This window comes from Protopterus annectens, chromosome 14.part0 (assembly GCF_019279795.1).
Source record: "Protopterus annectens isolate FY-2018-M chromosome 14.part0, PAN1.0, whole genome shotgun sequence".
Lineage (NCBI taxonomy): Eukaryota > Metazoa > Chordata > Ceratodontiformes > Protopteridae > Protopterus > Protopterus annectens.
The window spans coordinates 1043779985-1043796972 of NC_056748.1; the positions used below are offsets into that span (position 1 = coordinate 1043779985).

Genomic DNA, 16988 nt, shown 5'->3' on the forward strand with positions numbered 1-16988 from the left:
GCAGTGAAAGCAAAACAGACATAGGTACAGTGGTGACGGTTAAAATGACAAAAACGGTTGACTCCATTATCGGTTAAGGCAAGCAAAATCCAATACAAAAAAAAAAATCAAAGCACTGCCCACTATTAACCCAAACAGTAAGGATGACCTATACAGAACACCTGCACAGAAATATATTTTTAACTGAAAGAAAAACAAACGCTTACCATTCCCATGCCAGTATCTCCCATTAGAGATGGAGGGGTTGCAGGTATATTTGTGTTGCTACTGCCACCTGTTCCAGCACCAGGATTGCCATCAACACTGCCAAGACTTCGACTCATTCCCATAGAGACTAGTGAAAAAAGTGTCTTAATTTAAGAATGAAACTTAAAACTATACTTTAGATGAAGCCAAAACTTAACTGAACAGATATCAGCATTTACTAGCCGGAAGAGTTCTGAACCTCAGCTTACATGCACAAAGCATAACTGTGAAGTACTGACCAAAACACCACATCTAGAATTTTCTGCCCAAATTAGTTCAACAAGCACTAGCCACTTACAGAAGTCCACCCAAATTTTAAGTTTTTTTTTAAAAAGTTTCCCTCCCTTTAATCAAACGCTAAACATGTCATACAGAAAGCATCACTGAAACTACTACATTTGTTTTGTTTGAACTTATTTCGTCTTGCCTTTATTTGTCCCTTAGATTGCCAGTGCCACACCCAAGATAAACAGTGTAGCCTGGAGCTTGAATAAAGCAAGGCTTTCAAGCTTTGTTTTCAGATGTAAATGAAAATATTTACAAAGAACCAATTTTACATTTGTTAACCGGGGGTATCGGAGCCAAAAAGGCCCTTTTTCAGCAGAGGCCCGGGGAGAAAAGCTCCACATAAAAAAATTAGATACGTTTAGACATCAGTATACACACATTACAAAAGTGTTTTTACAGTGGTATACAGCACATCAACAGTTATAGTGGACAATTTAAAAATAAAGGTACTTAATAGATTTGTGGTGTACAGCTGAAATTTGGAACAAAAGTAGAACACAGTACACAGGTACAGTACATACATTGTAGATTAGCCAGTTAAGTTTTCAATCTTAATCAAGTACTCTAGGTTTAGTACAAGTACCTTATCTGCTTTAACTAGCCTGGGGAGCAATCATGGCACTGCCAACTTTGCTTGAGATGTTGCCTGATGTCTGTAAAGGAGGCTTTGGATGATATGCTTTGAATGCTAGTGGGTACAGAGTTCCATTTTTTAGCCACTGAACTACTAGTGCATCTCCAAAGCTATTGTAGCTGTTGGTGACTTCTAGTAGCAGCTTGCATGATGATTTGAGGCTTTCTGGCAGAGTGATGTTGTAGTAGGTTTTTGAGGGCAGGACACTTATTGGTGAGGAAACAGAATGGCAGAGCCGATTGTAGGTTAGGAGGTTCAAGCCAGTGGAGCTGTCTCAAAACAGTACAGCGAGGAGTTCTATACGAGCAATTTGCAGCAAAGCGGGCAATTCTGTTATAGCTTGGTTCAGGTTTGAGATTAGTCAGAATGGGAGATGCATACAGTAGGGTGGATAGAAGTTGGGAGCGAGCAATGACTGATCTTGTGTTGTTGGTAAGAAATGGTTTGATATAGTACAGTGATCCCAGTTTGGCATGCACGCTTTTAATAGTCAAGTTGAGATGACCATCAGATTTTAGGTGAGTGATTATCCCCAATAGCTTAGCCTGTGCCACTGGAGCAACTGGAGTAGCATTTGTGGAGTAGTGAATTGACTTAGTTTTGTTAGAACTGGTTATAATCATATGCCGAGTTTTCTTTGGATTGGAGGAAAAGTTTGACTTTGGTTAAGTAGTTTTCAGAGAAAACTAGTAGTCATTTGCAGGGAGGGTGGATTGTTTTGTGCAGCACAGATTAAGGTAGTGTCATCTGCATACTGAATGAGATGCATGCTGTGTGGAGATATGGAGGTAATTTGTGAAGATTGGGAATAGTAGTGGTCCTATGATAGAACCCTGTGGGACTCTACAGTTATGGGCAGCTGAGAGAACGAAAATAATTTTCCCATTTCACAGCTTGGTACCGGTCACTTAAGTAGCTTTGGAAGCAGGTAAGAGTGGAATTTGATAGGGAATACTTGTTTAGTTGATTTAGCAGGATTTGGTGCAAGACTGTCAAATGCTTTGGACATATCCAAAAAAAATAAAGAGTTGACACCTACAGGCCTTCATTGTTGAGATGGTTTACTGTGTCTGAAGCAGAGGAGGGCTGTAGTGGTACTATGGGCAGGTCTGAAACCATGCTGAGTACGTGACAGGTTGTTGCTGTCTAAGATATTTTAGCATCTGGGTATGGATGCATTTTTCTAGGATTCTGGCCAGGAGGGAGAGTAAAGCAATGGGTCTTGTAGTTAAGACCAGTGGAGGTCCCACCTTTATGTATGGGTGGGAAACAGGATATTTTCCAGAGTTGGGCACATAGCTTTCAACAATTGATCTATTTATGTGAGTGGAGATTGGGATAGCACTAGCATCTGCTGTGAGTTTCAAGAAATAGCTGGGGAACAAGGTCAGCTGCTGTTGAGGTTTTTAGTTTGGAGAGCATGCCGGGGGTGTGAGCTGAAAAGGCCCTTTCAGCAGATTGAAGTAGTGGAAACTGTTTTGAGGGTGAAGCTTGTATCAGTGTTGTGTTGGGGGGGGGGGCTAGTGAGAAAGGAACTGTCCTTGATGCAAAGGATAGAATTGAGTTCACAAAGTGGGAGATGAATTGTGTTTCGATGGGAACTTTAGTGTCAGGGTTGGTTTGGGGGTAGGTCTTAGCTGGTTTCCATTTCTCCAAAATTTTAGGGGGTTGTGTTGCTAGTTTGTAATGTCATGTAGTAGGATTTTTTGTCCAGCCTAATGCATTTTTTTGCATGGTTGCACAGTTCTTGGTACTTAGTTAGGCTTTGTGTTTCTTCGTTTTTGATAGTAGAGCCAAGGCAGAGTCTCTGGACTTTAGGATTTGTTTGGTTTCTTTACAGAGCCAGGGGTTTGTAGAGGTTCTAACCTTGATTTTGCACAATACAGCAACAGTGTTGTAGAAATATATGTTGAAATATGCTACAGCCTGGTCAAGTGTGAGGGTTTTTAGGGGGGGGTCCAGTCACAATTACAGAGTAAAGTATTGAGGACCTCAGGAGACATTTTTTGGTTTCTAGTGGATATATAGTTAATGGTTTTACATATGCGTGTTCTACTACGTAGAAAATATATGTTGTGGTCACTTAAGGTGTCTGGGAGACCGCCTGCGTGGGGGTACAATGTGGGGCTGTTAGGACCCAGTCAAGGATGGATTCCTTTAGATTTTTTATCACTTCTAATTGGAATTTGGACTAGCTACTGGTAGCCATGGAGATTGGTTCACCTGCATATCAGAACCACCAAGTAGTCTAATCTAGGTTAAAATCCCCCAGAATAAGGGTTTCTTGAGAGTATGTGGAACACCACCAGGACAAGAAGTCTTCACGGCTAGCAGGTGTATTACCAGGTGGAATATAGATCACAATTGCGGGGATGACCTTTTTAGGGTGAAGTTGAAGTTGTGAGATAAGTCCCAATTACTGGGGTAGGAGTTTGGTTATTGACGTACAGTTAAGTTGGACTTGTACAGTAAGGCAGGTCCAGCCTCTTTACAAAGTGGACTGTCTTGTCTAATATTGTAGCCAGTAGAGAACTACTGAGTTAGCTATGCTTTTCTTTAGCCAGGTTTCGGTTAAAGCAACTGTCTGGGGAGCAGTGTGCTATTGTGGCCTGGAGTTCAGGTATTTTATTTTTGATACTTCTGATATTTAGCATTAAAAGATGGTTGGTTTTGCTGCTGTTGATTTGCCCTGGGATGAAGATAGTGGGGGTGTTATGTTCTGATGTGTTGGAGCAGTTTGTTGGACAGGATGGATTTGGGCCTGGGTTGGGGTGGATATATCCCCACTTACGGTGAGCCTGGTGTTAAAATGGTGATACAGATGGAGTTTGGTGAGGAGTGTGAGAAAGTGTTTTTGGAGTAGGAATGAGAGCATGTGTGTTAATTTCTGAATTGGTCCGTTATGTAGTTCTTGAACAATTGTGGACAGATTATTGTAATGTGTGGTGTCTGTATATGAGAGTGCATAATTTAGTGTTGTGCTACTAGGTTTAGGGATACTGCTAGAGTGATGACTTGTGGTGTTAAAGAATTATGATAACACAGACTACTTTGTGTGATAGTCATGGTTATAAAGTTTAAGATGGTACTATGTGGGGGTCTGAATACTATGTGGATGTGTAAGTAGTGTGGGTGATATAAAAAAGGCCTAATGGGAATAACAGTGATTGGGAGTATTTGTGGAGCAAGCTGGTGTGGTATAATGTAATCAGACTTGAGGAGATGTGATTGGAGAGCCCACCAAGACAAGAGTAAAACATATTACTTTACAAATCTGAACACTTTAAACAAATTCCTGAGGTCTAATGTCTTACCAGCAAGCAGAATGCAATTGCTGATGAACACTTGTGTCCTTGGTGGGAGACTAGAAATTTAAAGATGGCTCCACTCAGCAACTAGTTTGTCAAATCCCACAAAAAGGAAACTGATCTCTTTTTCCGTCAGTATTTGATTTTGCATTTTTTCTACACTTTCTGTAAAATGTAGAAATTTATGGCGTCTTGTTACAGCATTACTGCATTTCTGTGTTTTGAGAACTCAGCTGAAGGAAGATTACAACTAATTCTAGCTACAAAATTAACAGAATGCAACACTCATTCCAAGCAATAACTATAAAGTCAGATTTCTCATGAACTTTGACCTACAGATGTTTCTTTGAAAATGAACTCAAGATGCATTTTCAAGCTTAACATTCAAACATCCCTTAAAACACTGTCGGACATCCACCGAAAAATCAAAACAAGCAAAAAAAATGTGGATTGATGCTGACAGTCAAAAGCAGGCACAGTACCAGCATTGTAAGTTGATTAGGGAAAACCACAGTAAATAAACCTCTGTCCCTCTAAATTGAGATCAGGAAGACAAGGGCATAGACTGTAGGGGGTTAAAAAGTACCTCATAGGATGTGCACGAGCAAATCCCACCCAAAATGCACCTTCAGGTCAATTCCTGGAGGCGTGTGGAATCTGCTGAACTTTCATGTGCAGAAATCAATAGTTTTTTTTTTTTTTTTTTTTTTTAACTATTTGGCACATTTCAGGCAATCAGGCAGAGGTCAAACTACAAAACTTTCTCTAAAGTACACCAACTGTTAGTTTACCAGCTGAACATGTTTGAAGATGGTAGCACTGTTGCACACTTGTTTGGTGCTTAACGGGTAACCTGGCCTTAAGGGATCCAAATCTGTAAATAGGAGTGTGTGTGCTGAAAAAAAGTAATTTCTTCCTGTTTAACTGTGCAACTAATGGCTGCTTTACAGGGTGTATCCTGCAAACTAAAACACTTAATACATTTGTCATTTTTAATAAGACAGCATAAATGTCTATATATTCTAGCTCTCAGGGGTTATGTTTTTTCCTGTATAAAAACTAGGACATTTGGCACAGAGCTATACAAACACCCTTACTGAAACTATTTGTGGCACATTAACTTCTCCAAAGCCTTTAATACAAAATGATCCTAGTATAGGATGACCCCAATTGCAGTGTCCACATTTTTTCATACTGCCAAATTCTATGGAGTTATTGGACTTTTCTATCAGTCTTAAAACAAACTTTTCAAAAAAAAAAATATGGGCTACAAACCTAACCACTGAAAGTTCTTTAAATTCCAGTTCTTGTTCACCACTGCTCTAATATAATTAAAATCAAAATTATACGCAACAAGTGCTTTGTTGCAACTTAAACCGTATCCATTACGGCCTTGTTCTAAACTATTGCCCTTCCCTAAAAGGGGATAAAACACAGTTCTGTTTTCACATAGTCAGCAAGTGGACTAACTAGAATGGTGCCTATGAAGCTCATAGTCTTGAGCTTAGAACAGTCTTGAATGAACAGGTGTTACTGTGAAATCAGACAATTTGGACACCAACTAGTTTGCCTTTGACAAAGGATTTTTTTTTTTTGTAAAGCTGCAAGGAATTAGAATAGGTTGATTTTCTATAAACTTCAAAAGTGTCTTTCTAAAAACAGAAACATCTAAACTGATATCATATGAACTCATAGAAAAGTCAGTCACAGAGTTAAAGTACTGAAAAAGCTCAACTTATCCAATGTCAATCCAAATCAGTGGCCTTATAGTAACCAGCAATCATTGTAGGGAGAGGTACAAACATAATACAAGATTGGCAAATGTGGTGACATGCCATGCCCATTGCCACCCCAGACTACTGCATAAATTGCCCTTCAAAAAATGTTCAATCACCCTCATCAAAATCTTTGTTTTAATTCTGAAGTGATCAATCTCAGTGTCAAAACATTTTCAATCTAGACCTGTATGATGCAGTTCTACTAAACAGGCCTTTTATATCAATTGTAAAGTCTACCATGGTAGAAGAAATTAGAAATCCTGGCCAAAACAAAATAAAATTTACATAGATGGATAATGTTACTACCTCCTTCAATCAACCAGGGGAATCAACCAGGTCATTGTGCATCTTGGTTATATAACAAAGATGGTGGGGTTCCTTCGGTTTGAAGCTACCAAAAAAAAAAAAAATCAAACTCTGATTTATGAATTAAACCATTTATCAATAAATCCTTAGATAATTAAGTCTTTGTTAAACAATGTTCCTCTGAATAAATGCCTCTTCATAAGTAACACTATATATAATCACTCCTGCCAACAAAATCCAAGCTATAAACCTATTTGCTCTTCCTGTCCTAACTTGGTTTTGGAGTTAGACTGGTCCTAAAACAGGTTTGATAAGATTAGACAGGAAAAGGGTGCTTTGTGCTCAAACCAAGATTATATTTCCCATTCCGAAGGAGGGCCGGGCCTCCTTGAAACTGATAACATGTACAGACCCGCAATCGTGAGACTCACACATTTGCTGACCTCACAAAACAAATAGTGAAAGTTTTGAAACATGAGAATAAATCTTAAGACAACTTTCCTGCTTAGGCTAGCAGAAGCATATTGGCATTGAGCAGGAAAGGAAATCAAACCACAAGTGGTAAAAGCCAGGCAAAGTACAGTTGTGTACACCTACCATAAATGTAGATGTTAGTGTCTTCACTGTTGCAGTCACAAATGTAGGGTGTTCCTGCCGGCAGGCAGCCCGAGGTCGGCCAGAATTCCAAAGTCTGGGTCTGGCGTCAGCTGTACCAGCAAGTACCCTGACGTCAGAACGCAGAGGTATAAAGCTGACAGCAGACTCCATCTTCTCCAGCCTTTCATGCCCCAGAGGTCAGAAGTCCCCCAAAATAACCAAAAGGTGTTCAAAAAGGAAACACAAATACACCACAAAAGAGGAAGATGGAACAAGCAAAAAAGAGGGGATTGGTGGGAGGGAAACACCGACTGCAACAGTGAAGACACTAACATCTACATTTATGGTAGGTGTACACAACTGTACTATGTTTTTCGTGTTTCACTGTTGCAGTCATATCTGTAGGGTGGAATCCCAAAGCTGTGATGAGGGAGGAGGTTATGCAGAAGGGGCAGCCAGAAGACCCTGCAAGACAGCAGAGGCAAAACCTGCCCTAGACTTAGAATACAAAGGGAGATTATAGTGCTTAGAAAAAGTATGCACTGAACTCCCAAGTGGCAGCTTCCAAAATGTCCTTGGTAGAACTCCGAGAAAAGCTGCTGAAGTGGCAGCTGCTCTAGTAGAATGACTTCTAACAGTACCTAGAATCGGCTTCTCAAAGTGAGTAACAAAACCTTATCCCATGAGCAATCCATGTGGAAATAATTTGTTTAGAAATAGCCTTGCCTAGAGAACTGGAGGCATAAGAGATGAGCAACTGATCAGATTTTCTGAAATCTTTAGTTCTGTCCAGGTAAAACCGTAGTTGTCTGTACGTCCAATGAATGTAAAATCCTTTCCCCTTTGTTTTGAGGATTTAGAAAGTAGGAAGGTGAATAGTCCAATTTAAAGCCACTTTAGAATTCACCTTAGGCATAAATGTAGGATTGGTCCTCAAGGCAACTGTCTTGATGGAAAATAAGGTATGGTTCCACAGCCATGAGAGCTTGCAACTCTGACACCCTTCTGGCAGAAGTCAAAGCTAATAAAATAGCGGTCTTCCAGGATAAGAACTTGATATCAGAAACAGCAGCAGGCTCAAAGGGAGGTAAAGTAAGTTTTTCCAAAACATAATTAAGATCCCAAGCAGGAACAGGAGGAGTTCTAGGAGGTCTTAAATTCTTAGCACCTCTCAAGAATGGTCTCACAAGCTGGTGAGAAGATGGGGGGGGGGGGGGGGATCAGTGTTGTAATGAGCCGAGATAGCAGAAGCATGGATTGTAATGGAAGAAAAGGAGAGGCCTGTAAGCAAAAGGTCTGAGGTAAAAGTAAAATGGAAGAAACGTCAGGCAAGAGGATCAGAACCTCGATCCCGCATCCAAATACAAAATCTTTTCCATTTAGAAGCATAAGATTTTCTAGTGCTAGGGCGCCTAGCTTCTAAGAGAACATCCAAAACTTGTTTGGGAAAAAAGGCCCTTGTAGAGCCAAGCTGCCAGGCAAAGAGTCTTGATTTGAGAGTGTAGCATCTGACCCTGATGGGACAGAAGAGAAGGAAACGGGCAGAATCCATGGAGATTCCAAGAACAGGTGTCAAAGTTGGATACCAAAACTGCCGAGGCCAATTTGGACCTATCAAAATGATAATCTTGGGTTTGTCCTGTTTTATTTTCAGCAACACCCGAGGCAGAAGAGGAAGAGCAGGGAAGGCATATCCCGAAAGATTCCTCCAGCTGAAAGACAGGGCATCCACTTTCCAAGCTGTTTTGTGGAAGGACCTGGTGCAAGAGAGGCAGCTGATTGAGATGGGATGCAAACAGATCTATGCGAGGGCAACCCCAAACTGCCATAATCCTGCTGAATAAGTTGGGGTCCAGCATCCATTCGCGAGGATCCAAAAGATTTCTGCTTAGGCTGTCTGCTAAGAGATTCTGTTTTCCTGGAATGAATTAAGCTTGAAGATGCAGATTCAGATTTGGAGCAGTGTCCCATAAACTCCTGGCTAGTCTGCAAAGGGGGTAAGAGTGAGAGCCCCCTGCTTTATATACCACATGACTGTGGTATTGTCTGTGCGAATCAGATGTCCTGGTTGCTAAAGATTCTGGAAGGCTAGAAGAGCATTTTGGACTGCCAACATTTCCTTCAAGTTGATGTGCCAGGGAAGATGCTTTTGTCCAATAGCCCTGCTGGCAATTGTTTAGGTAATGAGCTCCCCAAGCATAATCAGAGGCGTCTGTGGTTATGATCTGAGCAGGATGAGGTAGACGAAAGGGATTCCCTTCATTTAAAGCACAAGCCCTGGATCACCACAGGAACTCTTTTTGGAGGCAGGGAATCAGAGGTATCATTGTTTCCAGGCTGTGGTAATGCTGAGACCATACACTCTTTTGGTACCATTGAAGTTCTCATATGAAGCCTTGCATTTGGGATCAACAGGATGCAAGAAGCCATGTAGCCTGCCTGCAGGAATTTCCTTGCAGTGAGCTGAGTAAAGTAGCCAAGGTCTTGAAAATTGATGCCAGCTGTACTTGCTTTTCTGGAGTAAGGAAGGCCCTTTGTAAGCTTGTGTTTAGAAGAGCTCCCAAAAAGATAATTTGAGAGGGGATCAAATGTGACTGTGTTCACTGAAAATCCCAGTAATAGGAGAAGACTCTGAACAAACTGCAGATGTTGAAGTAAAAGATCCTTGCTGTCTGCCTGAATAAGGCAGTCGTCCAGATAGGGGTAAATTTGAATCCCTTGGAGTTTGCAATAAGCTACTACTGGAGTCAGACACTTGGTAAAAACTCTGGGCGCAGTAGATAAGCCAAAGGGCAGTACAGAGAATTGAAAGTGTCTCGAACCTGCCTTGAATCAGAGGTATTTTCTGCGTTAGTCTGATGGGAATGTGTAAATAGGCTTCCTTCAAGTCCAATGTCACCATCCAAGCATCCTGGGAGAGCATGGGAAGTTGTTGCAGAGTAAGCATCTTGAATTTTGGAATCTGAATAGGTCTCCATGAGTTTTGTTTCCTTGGGACCAGAAATAGTCTAGTAAAAACCTTTTCCCATCTCTGGAAGTGGAACAGGTTCTATGGCTCATACCCAATAAAGCGTCCACTTGATTTAAGGCCTCTGACCATTGATGTTTTGGCAGATCCGGCCAACCCAAAGACCTCGGCAGAGTATGAAAGTGGAATTTGTAGCCTCTTAAAATCACGTCTAAAACCCATTTGTCCTGGGTAATACGAGTCCAATTTTGGTAGAAAAGAGAAAGTTTTCCTCCGAGAGGGGCTTCCAGGCAAGGAGGACCTGTATAGCCCAACAGAGAGTCATTGGGTCTGCTTCTTTTGAGATTGAAGTCTGTTCTCACCTAGGTGAAGCAGTCCATTGTCTGGACCTGTAAGAGGCCTGAGCCCGACCTCTGGAGCGTCTATATCTTCCCCTTTGAGGCCTGTCAGGACCAATTTTTGGAGGGCCAATTTCTAGAAAATCTAGGAGGCTGAACTTGTAAAAAATCTGCATAGATTTTGCTTTTTCTTCCATCTTTTTAATAACCTCCTCAGCCTTGGATCCAAATAAAACATCATGCTGAACAGGGGCATCTAACAGTTTAGCCTTAACCTGCTCAGGTAAATTCTGCTCACGAAGCCAAGCATGTCTCCTGATAACAGTACCAGAGGCTGCGACCCTGCAAGAAGCTTCCAAGGCATCAAAACCACAATGTAAACTATGTTTGCTAACTTGTTCAGTTGCATGCAATACATCCTGTAATTCCTTGTCCTCTGCACATGCAGGAAAGGTAGAGAGACTTTGCTTTAAAACAGACAAAAGAAATTGCTGATACTTGAACATGTGAAACTGGCAATTTAAAGCTCTAATAGAAAGAGTAGCAGAATGGGTTGGGAGGGTGGCCTAATGGTTAAGGTGTTTGCCTTACAAACACAAGGTGCAGGGTTTAAGTCTCACAAGGGATAATTGGCTAGGCTTACAATGGCTCACAAGGGCACTTAGCCTAGTACTAACCTATGAACCTATGAAGTGTAAACCTTTTTGCCCCACCTGTCCAAGGCACGAGAATCCTTTTCAGAGGGAATAGGATTTTTAGATGAAGCGGCCTTAGCAGCCCTAGAACCCTGAGAAATGGTTTCAGGATCAGCAGAAGGGTTCTTAAATAAGAATTGATGGGAGTCAGGGACTCTGTAAAATCCATCAGGCTTAGATTGGCAGCCCAAGATAGTAGGGCTACATACATGTTTTACGAAGTCAACTGAACATATGGGAAGAAACAGACAAATGTAAGCTGTCAACAGAATTGGAACAGTTGCACACCTCTGCGACACTACTGGCAGGACTGTATACTGAAAGGCATAACATGGCAAGACTTACACTGGGGATTATGCAAACATTACTGAAAAAATGGACACATGGCACAAAGCATCACAAAACGAAGTCCATATCACATGGGGTCATCCATTGCCAACAGTTCAAGATACATGCTAGAAAACCGGATACAGTGGTTCAAGACAAGACAAAAGTAATGATCATTGAACTTGCCACACCCAGTCATTAGTGTCCTACGTACAGTCAAAATATCAGATTTGCAAGCAGAAACGAGAGCAATGTGGAAGACACCCAGACAGTTCCAATAGTACTAGGAGCAATGGGTCTTAAAGAGCCTACCATCATATTCAAACACTACAAATACATGCAACTCTGTACGAATTGCAAGAGTCATTACTAAGCATATTGCAGGTGCTGTGAACACTTTTGGCAGAGTGAAATACTAATTACATTAACTTTAATAGTAATATGATTTAGGAATGGGGATCCATTCCAGTATGGTATTAGAAATACAAAAGATTTGGAGAAATTAAAGAGAACCACACCCACAGACAAACATGTTTATTTCAGTTTGGAGTTTGCTACATTTTACCACTGACTATTTACAGGCTTTATATGCAATTTCTGAGTGACTACATAGCATCCAAGACGCTAGATCATGATTATTCAGGCTTGCTGTACGTATCCTACAATGCAGTGCTAGTCTAAAAAAAAGTCACGCAGGCCTCTTCCTAAAGTTCCTGTCACTGCATTGATTTTACATGCATACACTGCTATCTTACATTTCATGCCGTTCAATAACTACTTAACTGTGTAAATGCAACAGAAGACTTTCTAAGTGCTTTTTACTGTTGCTTTCTTACAATGGCTAAATCGGTCTTTTGTGAAACCTAAATTGTACTATTTGGACTCCTCTTTCATCCCCCTTCACTCCTAACTTCACTAGCTGTCAAAAGTGCCAAAGGTAATTCGAGTGGTTACCTGCTGTGATTGACAACTCACAGCAGGAGACTTAACTGATACCATTTCTTTGTTCTAGCCTTTACCTGTATTTATTTGCTCGATATCCTCAATGAATTGCAAACAGCAGCAAGTTTTTTTTTTGAGACTTCTGATGTGAAGGACCGAACACATGAGTCTGTAGTCTGCAGCTAAAAAGTTGAGGAATGTGCATTTAAGGCCCCTGGTTTACAGCCCTATGTGCGACGCCCCATGCAGCTGCAACAGCCAAGCTGAAGCTTTTGTATAGGAGCTGACGTACGAGTCACCTGAGGGCAGGAAATCCCACAACACTGCAACATAGGAATAGGACAGACAATTTAAAATATCTTAAACACTACTATACTCATAGCAGGGACTAAACAGGGAGAAAAAGAACAGTTGAGCATAGAACCCCACTGTTGTCTTTCAATGTAGTCATCGGTACTCATTACCACAAGCCCCCCCCCCCACCTCCCATCAGGTTTCATAAGTCTAGTTTCACGATTCTTACTCAATTTCAAGTCTATCCAGTTGTAAATAGTTAGTACAATGCCTTTTAACAAGTCGGTCATTTTTTGAAAAGAGACAATAGGGTGCATATGAAGATTTTTTTTGTAACACACTGAAGGCTCTGTAGACCCTTCACAGTCATCCTTTGTAAAGGTGTACAGCTTACTTGGTACTTGCTTCCAAGTCATAAAATGGTGCATGTATGGTAGTTTTATACAAACTACTTTCAGTGATTTTTCTTAACCTGCATCAAGGTTATCTGGCTTTAATGCTGGACAACTGACCAGCCAATGATAATGTCACTGACATAATTATATAAAGGGTAATATTGATTTACATATTTTATTATGAGTCTCCAGATAACAGGAAGCAAGCACTTAATTTTGTAAAGAGCTATACTGCTCCTGGGTTTTTCGTATTTAAAAGTAGTATACTCCCAAAAAGGGAAGAGTGCTACTACTCACCCCATGCAGAAAAGCTGTCTTGAGGGTTTATCCACCATGTGAAAAAGGAAATAAAGTTTCAGACTTTGTATACGATGAGGACTCAAAAGCAAAACCTTCCTGCAAGATACAGCAATCACAGCAATCTCAGTATATATTTTGACATTCTTCCAGCACCTTACAGCACTTACCATGTCTGAAAGTACTGCAGTGACAGGTAACCCGGCAGAGCCAACATCCTCTCAAAGGGGCCAAGCTTAAAAGTACTTTGTTCCAAAACTACACAAGCCTACAAGCACAAGTCTAACAAGCCGGCAGCCAGTTTTATCATCACTGTCTGCGTTTCGTGAAACGCAAATCCACTGCTTCCTCCTGCTGTACCTCGCTTTTCTTAAAGCATGAAGACTGCATCCACTACTGTTTTTCTAATTAAGGAGGGCAGATGCCACAACATACCAACTGACCGCACATGCACCACACTTGAGGAAGCCAGTTCAGTTTCAGTTACAGAATGTACCAAATGCACACCAGGGCTTTTCATCAGGACATGTTTTCAAACAGAATACAATTTTAAACATAGAAAACCCGCCTCACAGAAAACTTAAAATGCACACTAGCAAAGTGATAACTTTTCAATATTTCAAGAAAGTACAGTAATTGGGACAGAAACTGTTTGGAAAACATTCACATAAAAGGACACAGACAGCTGGAATAAAACAAGGAATCTTTTCCAACAGTAATGGTGAGCTTACAACGCCGACTTTGCAGAGTCACCTAAAATTTGATTTCCTGGTAAATCACTGACAGTTGCAGTCAAACTCCAACCAGAGTTTCATCCAACTTTGTTAAAAAAGCGGATGTAAAAATCATTCGTGTATCCACCACGAGTGATCCACGTTGTCTACTTCAGTCCTTCAACAGATGGATGTCTAAACTTAAGTTAGATCCAACTTCGGCCACATTCAAGCTTTGGAACAGGTGCTGCGCTACTTAAACTTTACCCATCATATTAAAGTGATAAATTGGCCAAGTTTGCCTACAGTACTAAAGCAACAGACTACCCCACAAAGATACCAGCAAACTAGAGTATACGTGCAGAGCAGAGAAAAAACTGCTGCTACATATAGGCTTGAAACAATCCCTGTTGCATTAATCACACTTTGGTTCTGTCTACAGGTATTCTTAAGCTCGAATACCAGAGTCTTGGGATTTCAACTTCAGATGCTGTCACTTCCGTGACGCCAGGTCATCGGGGGTATAAAACTTGCAGCAGACACCATTAAATCAGTTTTAATTGCCCCAGACGTCAGGTGCCCCCCCCTAATGGGAAGCAATTAAAATCTATAAACAAAGGATATACCGCCAACAAAAAAGCAAATACACCAAAAAGCTTGAGCATAGTAAAGGAGAGTAGAGGTACAGTGAAAAGTAGTAAGGGGGCTGGAGGGAAGATAACCAGGACTGCAACAGTGAATACACTAACAACCACGTTTATGCTAAGTGTACACAAAGTACAGTTGTGTACCTACCATAAATGTAGATGGAGTGTATTCACTGTTGCAGTCATTACACTTGGGTTATCCTGCTGGCAGGCTACCCGCAGTCGGCCTGAATTCCAAAGTCCTGGTCTGGCACCGGTTGCTGTCACATCTTCCTGGATGTCAGTGCACCAGGGGTATAAAAGATGCAGCAGCAGCCATTTTCTTCAGTTTCTTGCCCCAGATGTCAGGTGCCCACAGAAGGGCAGGCTGTACAATTATGATCATAAGAAAGCATGCACATAACCATCTACAAGCAAATACACCACATAGGTTGTATACAACAGAGAGGTACAGATAAGTCCCAGCAAAGAAAAAGGGGGATGGTGACAGGGTAACCCGGACTGCAACAGTGAATACACTCCCATCTACATTTATGGTGGGTACACACCTGTACTATGTTAGTGTTTTACTGTTGCAGTAATTACACTTGGGTTGAACCCCAAAGCTGATGTTGGGTGGCTGGGCCTAAATAGAGTTTGGAATGGCTATGAGGCCCTGCAGAAAGTACAGTTTTGTACCTACCATAAATGCAGATGTTAGAGTGTATATACTGCTGCAGTCATCATACTTGGGTAATCCTGCTGTCAGGCGGACCCGCAGTCGGCTGAAACCCAAAGTCCTGGTCCGGCGTCTGTTGTCGTCGCTTCTTCCCTGACGTCAGTGCGACAGGGGGATAAGAGGCAGCAGACGCCATTTTCTTCAGTTTTTCTTGCCCCAGATGTCAGGTGCCCCCAACTAGGAAGACCATACAAACTATGCAAAAATACCCTGGTGGATAAACAATAGTACTAGCTGTTAGCAAATACACCATATAGACATGCATCCAAAAGATTGATGTGCATGGAGTTATAACACCCTGGTATGTAGAGGGGGTGGTGGGAGGGTAACCTGGACTGCAGCAGTATATACACTGACATCTACATTTATGGTAGGTACAAAACTTTACTATGTTCATAGTGTTATACTGCTGCAGTCACACTTGGGTTGAATCCCAAAGCTATGAATGGGTGGCTGGTACTAAACTGGGTTAGGTGAAGCTAGGATACCCTGCAGAACTGCAGTGGCAAAACCAGCTCTGGTTTGAGTATAATGGAAGGTGGTAGTGCTTGGTAAAGGTGTGCACTGAACTCCAAGTAGCTGCCTCCAGAATGTCCTTAGTTGGAAACCCCCCCCCCCCCCCGAGAAAGGCTGCTGAGGTTGATGTAGCCCTGGTAGAATGGAACCTAATATTAACAGGCACTGCTTTCCCATGGTGAGAGTAGCAAAAGCAGATACAATGTGCTATCCATTTGGAGATGGTCTGTTTTGAAATGGCCTTTCCTTGTGAACCTGCAGCATAGGATACAAAGAGTTGGTCAGTTTTTCCTGAAGGTCTTGTAGCTGTCTGAATGTCCAAAGAGTGAAGGAGTCGTTCTTTATTCTGGGGGTTTGGATAAAAGGTGGGTAAATGAATGGTCTGATTCAAAGCCACACTGGATACTACCTTTGGCATAAAGGTAGGGTTAGTTGGTAAAGACACTCTGTCCTGATGGAAAATGATGAAAGGTTCCACTGCCATAAGTGCCTGTAGTTCTGAGACCCTGCGTGCTGAGGTGATTGCCAGCAACAGAGCTGTTTTCCATAAGTATTGTAGTTCTGCTGAGAAGGTTCGAAAGGAGGCAGTGTTAAGGTCCCAAGCTGGCGTTGGGGGTTTTCTGGGGGGTCTTGTATTCTTAGCCCCTCTGAGAAACTGCCTTAGTAAAGGGTGTGAGAAAATGGGAGGATCCGTATTATATTGAGCTGAAATGGCTGAAGCATGGATCTTAATGGATGAGAAAGGCCTTTGTGTAGCATCTCAGTTAAGTATTGCAGTATTTGAGGAATGTTTGGTATCCAAGGATTTTGTCATTTAGCCTGGTTCCATGCACAAAATCTTTTCCATTTGACCAAGTTTTTCTGGTGCTGGGCCTCCTGGCCTCCAAAATTTCAGGACGTCCTTTGAGAAGTGTTGATTGTTAATTCAAGGTATTCTCCATGCAGCTAAATTTAAGTCCTGTGCTGACTGAAGGATCTGAG

At 41.6% G+C, this 16988-nt stretch overlaps 2 protein-coding genes across 9 annotated transcripts in view; both read right to left on the minus strand.

The window, feature by feature from the left end:
- Window positions 1-16988, minus strand: part of LOC122789416 — a 1105687-nt gene that overhangs the window by 580558 nt on the left and 508141 nt on the right. The window lies entirely within an intron of this gene.
- NONO (non-POU domain containing octamer binding) overlaps window positions 1-16988 on the minus strand; it is a 677532-nt gene that overhangs the window by 268518 nt on the left and 392026 nt on the right. For 5 of the 7 annotated variants that reach the window (XM_044056848.1, XM_044056846.1, XM_044056849.1 and 2 more), the window contains exon 10: window positions 207-334. The exons of the other annotated variants lie outside the window; for them this stretch is intronic. In XM_044056848.1, the coding sequence (XP_043912783.1) occupies window positions 207-334 (128 nt within the window). The remainder of the gene's footprint in view (window positions 1-206; window positions 335-16988) is intronic. 7 annotated transcript variants of the gene reach the window in all.